Raw genomic sequence first — 7,497 nt, 5'->3', positions numbered from 1 at the left:
ACATTTCATGATATTTTCATTTCTCCATGTGTGGGCAAAACACTTTCTATTTCTTTGCTGTTTTTTCAGCAAATATATATTTGTTTTCATACGACTACAAGAGCAGAATGACCCTGTTCAACCTTCATTGAACTTTTGTCAATTTTTCAACTTGGTCGTGGCTGTGTAAAAAGCAATCGCCATTTAAGTGACACAGATTTATGTACATAGACATCTCCCCTTTCACCTCATAGCGAGAGCACTCACTTTACGATGCAGTCCGGACAACTCCTTTTGGAAATATATTAGGGGCAACAATTTTGACTAACATGCAGCATCTACAACTAATGTTAGTTTGTTATAACTTTTTATTCTCACACAAATTTATGCTTTAATATCTACACTAATAATTTTTCATAAATTGATTTAATTATTTAAAATATTGTAGTTAGTTAGTTAGTTCGTTAGTTAGTTAGTTAGCTGCTTAATTAGTTCGTTAGTTTGTGAGCTGTAACCAAACACATAATTGGAATATCATCTACATTTTGGCACTTTGTTTCTTTGATTCTGAAATAACGATTTCCACTATACCGCATACATAGTGATTTAATTTTGCCATTAAATATTACAGTGATTTGACATGCAGTTTCTTTTGGTGATCATGAGTGCTAAAACACTTTTCAAAATTAAACCCCCAAAAGGCTTGAAACGTAATGGTTTATAACATGGACTGAATTTGGAATTAAATAAAATGTTTTTGTTGTTTTTTTTTTCGATATACCTGTATTATTTGAGCATCTATGATACCAAATACGTTGAACTATTCGATGTTTAAGTTAAATTTCCATCCATACAATTAGCCACTAATGGTCATGTAACAGCATTTATTGCGCTTTTCAAGTTGAAAAAAAGGGGTTCCGTCTCCTGCCTATAGAGGTCGCTGTGATATAGCAAAACTGATTTGGTTTTAGGCAATGAACGTCATAAATCCATCGGAACGGTTCAATTTGCAGATTATCAAAACCAACAAAAATGCTCATTTAAATAAAAGATAATAATAATAATAATAATAATAATACATTCCCGGTTGTCACCTAAAATATTGTTTCAACCTAATTCAGGTAATTACAACGTTGAAACATAACTTGAGGCGAATATTAATGTGGTGTAAAATATACAATTATATATTTGAAACATGCAATTTACACAATAAAAAAACACCCTCTCACTTTAACTCAATGTGGCAATTATTGTTTGTCAATGCGTGCTTTTGGTTATCGACGGGGTAACCCAAAAGTTGATTTATAGTCTCATGATCATTATCAGCCTCCGCACAGACAGCACTCACCCTGCTCCCAACATCTACGATGTCAGTCTGCCCCTCCCCCGATGAAATAAAAAAAGAAAATATTAATAATTTATCTTCGAATCGACGTCTCTCTCTGACAGATTAGATTTTAACCATTTGATTTTGTTTGGACTGGGCGTTCCCATATTATTACTTAATGACCTTCCCAGCTGCTCCTGTCCATTTTCTGTCACCAGCAACCATCTGGACACTTATTAGCACCTCAATGCATCCACGCTGCTTTCCTCCAAAACTTGAATAAAATTAAGCATGGTAATAGACTGCCAATATTTTTTCTCCCTGCACCCAATACATATTCAATTAATAATACACGGTCGCAATCTATGATAATAATAATAATAATAATAATAATAATAATAATAATAATAATAATAATAATACAGACTTTTTGTTTCCTTATAATTCCAATATTTAGTTTATTAGGCAAAATATACGATTTGAACGAATTCCTTCAAGGTTTCCTATTTACAAATTTCAACACGTGATATTTACATTAAAGAAGGACACCATAAACACAAGATATAATAATATTATATTAATAATAATAACAAAGTAAAAAGCCTACCAAAAGTTTCCCAGTGTGTCTGGGTAAAATTGGGAGATAGATTAACAGTACAGGCGCAATTATAGGCTGCACAACAACAGAAGAAGTATTCATACATCCATTTTTCCATCCACAGGATATTACCAAATAATGCCTTTTGCTCCGCGCCGGCTGCAAAGACTGAATGCTACGCTGCTTCATAATTTCGCATTGTCCGTTTTTTGGATGGGGGGGGGGGCGGGGGCGAAGTCTTTTTTTTTTCGTTGTCTTCTTTTCAAGCACACGGGAAAAAAAGGAAAAAAGAAAACTCAAGCCGAAGGGAGCGCGGTGAGGACCCGTTGTGGAGCGTCTTGTTGACTCCTCGCGCTAGAAGGCAGGGATGATCTAAACAAAGCCAAAAAAAATAAATATTACGTTAATAATAATAATAATAATAATAATAATAATAATAATAATACGTTATGGCAATCCGATCCTGCTGAAAAAGTCAAATGCGATTTCAACTTAAACGAATCTAAATACGATTTCTCCACAATGAGTGGGGAAGGGGGCTATTTTGTACTTGAAACAGAGGTAAACCTTTTTCTTTCCTCTTTCTCTGAGAGCGCTCCCATGGGCTCCTGGACTCCCAGGGGTCTTTAGCGAAAGCACAGCCCAGACAGAGCCCGTTTTACTCGGTGACTTGATAAGTAGCCACACTATCCCCGCAGGGGGAGGAATTAAAGGGGGTGTGGGATGAGAGTCAAGACCCCTGTCACTCGCAAAGCAAATTGTGCTTTATTTGTTTTACTCTCTCGTCTTTGTATTCCTGTCCACTAATTATCCGTGTTGTGCATCGACCACGATCTAAAACTGGGGCGCACATTTAATAAAACACCGTCTATTTAACGAATGGAATTTGCACCGATTTTTGCTGTTAATTCGCGTTTTAAAAATAATAATTAGTAGTTTTTTTGTTTTTTTTTTAACGGCACGTTTTATTTTTCGAACAGTTCTTAAATTCTATAAGAGAAAACAATGAGTCTCACCTGTCATGAAGGGGTCGAAACGAAGGCTTCAGTGTTGGTGTTGGAGGCGAATCACACCGTACAACATTTTCGTGCTCTAAAAGGAAATACAGTAATAACATCAATTACCCTTCGCTTTTCCCTCTTAGTTTGAGCGTGAATAATGAAGACGTGTGTTTGAATATTGTCAGTGTCATTATTCATATAATCAAATAATGTGAGACCTGTGCGTGTATTGCGTGGAGTTTGCTGTCAGGTCCTATTTTGGGAGTTGGGTTGCCATGTTCTCCTCACCTATATGCTCGGGGCTATCCAATGGGGCCTTGCTCTCTTGGGTGAGGGCCGCTGCAGCTGCAAGCGGGGACACCACTACTGACGTTGGCTGCTGCTGCTGGGCCGCCAGGTGGTGGTTCTGGTGCTGATGGTGGTGATGATGGCTCCCCAGAAAGGATCTCACATTGAGAAGAGAGTTTTGACCCAGAAAAGCCCCGTTCGTCCAGTTGTGGAACTTTCCAATTTGGCAAGTGTACAGTCCATGGCTGGGGAGAAAGGCGGGGTGGGCTTGAATCTGAGGGTGAGAGGGGGGCACTGGACCAGAAGGGGACGTGGGTTTCTGGGCCGAAGAGTCAGGGGTCGTGGCGGTTTCTGCTAATGACCATATTTTGGGCTTATTGTTTGAGGGCAAGGGGAAGCCACCTGGTCTGTCCGGAGAAAGTACTCTTGTGGTGTTGTTGGTAGCGTCCGAGGTGTCTTTGCAGCCCGGGTGGACTGAAATGGAGCTTTTTGATTTGTTTAAGGCCTCGTGGCCCTGCAGGGTGAAGGCCCGTCTTTTCTCCAAGCTGTCCAGTTCTCCCCCCACATCCCCATCACGTCTGTGGTCCCTCGTGCCCCCGTCGGTGGATTTATCATCATCATCCTCATTACTCTGATCCCCGTCGTTATCGTCTATTTTGTCTATATCTATGCTCTCCAAGTCAATCTCTTCCTCATCCTCATTTTTCTCTGCCTCATCCCCGCTGCCGAACAAATTGCCATCCTCTCCGTCCTCTTTGCTCCTGCTCCCCCATGTCACCTTGTTCTCCTTCTTCAGTCTCCTCCTGGCATTGGCGAACCAGGTAGAGACCTGCGTCAGGGTCATCTTGGTGATGATGGCCAACATGATCTTCTCCCCCTTAGTTGGGTAAGGGTTCTTTCGGTGCTCATTGAGCCAGGCTTTCAGGGTGCTGGTACTCTCCCGTGTGGCGTTCTTAGGCCTGGCCGGGTCCCCGTACTGGAACTGACCATATGGGTAGAAGGCAGGAGAGGTGTGAGCTGCAAAGCTGGCTGGGTGGACGCCAGGACTATCCTTCAAGTCGTACTGGGATCCCTTGAAGAGGAACAACACACGTCATGATGATATTATTTTAAATAAGCACAATTGTAGCACATGCTTGCCTGCGTCACATGTAATTAAAATTGCATGAGTAGATAAATATTGGGTTGAATAACTTCCATAATGAAAGAATGCTGCTTTTATTGTTCTGCACTTCTTCACAACAAACTTCCATGAGTAGGCCTACTTCAAAACTTTTCTCAAGTATGTCAAAGCATGGAGTAAAATGTGTTATGAAATTACTCTTTTAAACTAAAAATTATTATCATATTTTTATCATATAAAGATCAAATCGAGCATTTAATAAAAGTAATCTTTTCGGTCGTTTTGGCACGTGTTTTCATGCGTTCGTTCATACCATTTTTTTTCAACCTTCAAAATTATTTAATTCTAATAATCCTTTACTTCAAGAGAATGGACACATCATGTGTAAATAACGGCTGAATAATATTTTGTCCTAAGTCCCATCGGAGCTTGAAAACAATTTATTGTGCGCTTGAAATAAAAGCCCCGCTTTTATTCAACGAGCTGTATAAAATTTTAACATCTACTGATATTTACTGGCTGTTATGATTATTATTCATACAATAACAAGGACAGCTGTCACTTTATTTTTTTTTCTTTGGCTTTGGTTAACGCTTTAAATACTTCAAAACACTATCACTAAAAGTGGGAGGGAAAACAATTTAGACCGCAAACGCATGTCATTATTTGGCATGCATCTATCAATTGTTTAGGTTGCGTAAAATTGAGGAGGCTTTTTAAAAGTCTTTACAACGCGAGGGATCGACGAACATTGAAACACGACTTCTTACCATTTGTGAGAAAAGAGCCAGATCCGCGCTGGTGTAAGGTAAGAAAGCGCTGTAGTTGTGCGCGTACGGGTTGGCGTACATGCCCAACACGGACGTGACGGCCGCGGCGGTGGCTGACGGACTCCCTCCGATTTCGGTGCTCCCTCCCCGGGATGAAGGCGTGAGCACTCCCGCCCTCTCGCTCCCGTAAACCGCCTGGGAGGCACTTAAGTACTGCGGGTAGCCTAGCTGGGGGAAAGACATCTTCCACCGCAGGGTTGACGCTCTGCACTGCGCGGAACGTCCACAAACTGTTCGTAAAAAAAGTGGGCACGAAGGTTAAAAAGAAGAAGAAGGAAAAAAAAACAGATGAGTTGAAGGGGAAAGTGTTCAAGGCAAAGTGAGAGCGACTACTGACATGCGGCGGCAGGCAGTGGAAACAAGACTCTCTTAAATCTCAGCTTCCTCTCTCTTTGGCTTGCTCAAAGTCCGCTTGGATGTGATGTGATCACCAATTGCGCACAGACTGACGCGCCTGGCCCTGAGGTCTCCAGGCTGATCTCTCAGATACAATTTGAAGTTGAAGCTTTGATTGGCATCCCCTACTTGAGCCGACAAGCTCCTCCTAGTTTGGAGCAATGTGGGATAATGTGAATATGGAGTGAGCACACATTGGCTGAGGCCGCTCTCTCCCCTCTCGCTTTCCTTGCTCTATCGCCTCTCCCTCACCCTTTCTCTCTCCAGCCGTGTTTGGACTTATTGTATGTTAAATGTTCAAGCTTTAGAGTCCATTCAACGACGGCTTTGATTGTTGTATGACAACCTGTCGACCCGATTTTACAGCTGTCCGACAACAGGGGAAGTAAACCCGTCGGAGGAAGGAACGTATTTGGAATACATTTAAATTGTAATCAAAGTCGTCTGCAGGAATTAGTTACTTGCGTATCACGGGGTGGTTGGTTTAATTCCTGATGTCTAACTTCATACTGATATCATGATTTTTGTCTCACACATTTACAACTCCAGAAGTTTTACAGACTGATTTAACTAACGACTTCATCTGAATTTAATTCACTATTGTACGTTTTTTTTTTACACATGGTCACCTAAAATATTATTCTGTTATTTAGTAATTTATGTGCAACAGTTTTAATTGACCACCGCTGTAGTCGCTTTTGATTTCTTAATGGTTTAATGAGCCAACGCGCGCAAACACACGCTCTCTCTCTCTCTCTCTCTCTCTCTCTCTCTCTCTCTCTCTCTCTCTCTCTCTCTCTCACACACGCACACGCACACGCACACACACACACGCACACACACACGCATACACACACACCTCCTCTTCCGACTTTCTCCCTCTCTCCATCTGTGTGTGTTTTGTGTGTGTGTGTTTTGTGAACTTAAAGCAGATTGTTGTTGTCCTTTGTAACGGCGGAGCCACTTCAGTTTTTTTCTCTCTCGCTGCTTTCAAAAGGAATGAGGAAAAAGCTGCAGGGACAAACTCAAAGAGACACCAGGCTGCAAATTCTATACAAGTCTCTGAATGAGCTTTACACCACATAAAAATGTGGCTGCATATTTTTAACGACTGATATGAACCTTTTATTTGTCAAAGGCATTTTACGTAATGTCACGTTTATATGAATGATACATTTAATTGAACTGTAGTTCCATCAGGAAAAAAAAAATCAGGTTGTTTATTTTACCCCCTCTTGAACCGTTTATCCAATTTACAGCAAACAGAGGGGGTGGGGTAAAAAAATCTAACCTCTTATTTCCTTTCCTGCCCTTTCCTGACACATCCATAGCGTTGGAGAAGATGTGTTCATGTTTCAACAGTAATGTTTTTTATTAGTACATTTGATTCTTACAGCACCCATCTCCCAAGAAAAAAAAAAAAAGAGGGGGGGGGGATTCCAGATCTAGATTTAATACCGTTAACGACTGAAGCCCAAGAAGTCAGTAGATTCTGATCTGCACCAGATGGCTCCGAGTGGATATTGCGAGCGTCGAGGATCTGTTAAAAAAATATCTGAGGGGCACTGATGGTAATCTAGGTAACACATCAGAAAGGGGGGGTTGGGGTGGTGGATTGTGATAACCCACTGGAAAGTGTGTGTGTGTGTGTGTGTGTGTGTGTGTGTGTGTGTGTCGCTTGTCGATTGTGCGTGCGTGCGTGCGTGCGTGCGTGCGTGCGTGCGTGCGTGCGTGTGTGTGTGTGTGTGTGTGTGTGTGTGTGTGTGCAAATCTAAAGGTGGGTGGGTGAAAGGTGGGGTTGTTACTTATAAGGGATAAAAAGAAATAAGTAATAGTTTAGATTAATGCAAAATAAAATTAGAAAACACATTTTGTAATAATACCATTTGTAGTTGAAAATAATAATAATAATAATAATAATAATAATAATAACCTCGAAACAGACCAAATCGTGT

General features: G+C 40.9%; 1 protein-coding gene across 2 annotated transcripts; it reads right to left on the bottom strand.

Moving 5' to 3' along the window:
- Positions 1-1,801: 1,801 nt before the first annotated feature.
- Positions 1,802-5,691, bottom strand: irx1a (iroquois homeobox 1a). 2 transcript variants are annotated; one of them, XM_019879938.1, is made up of 5 exons: positions 5,484-5,691; positions 5,087-5,376; positions 3,194-4,265; positions 2,921-2,996; positions 1,802-2,276 (listed from the first exon to the last, which is right to left on the bottom strand). In XM_019879938.1, exons 2-5 carry the CDS (start codon positions 5,327-5,329, stop codon positions 2,201-2,203), a joined length of 1,467 nt encoding a protein of 488 aa, XP_019735497.1. In that variant the 5' UTR covers positions 5,330-5,376; positions 5,484-5,691; the 3' UTR covers positions 1,802-2,200. The 2 variants fall into 2 exon arrangements, with proteins under 2 accessions (XP_019735497.1, XP_019735496.1); XM_019879937.1 differs by having other exon boundaries at positions 5,087-5,691.
- Positions 5,692-7,497: the final 1,806 nt, after the last annotated feature.

The sequence above is a fragment of the Hippocampus comes genome, unplaced genomic scaffold, assembly GCF_001891065.2.
Source record: "Hippocampus comes isolate QL1 unplaced genomic scaffold, H_comes_QL1_v1.1 scaffold135, whole genome shotgun sequence".
NCBI lineage: Eukaryota > Metazoa > Chordata > Actinopteri > Syngnathiformes > Syngnathidae > Hippocampus > Hippocampus comes.
Note: the sequence above shows the minus strand (reverse complement) of the source record. Positions and strands in the feature narration are given on the sequence as shown.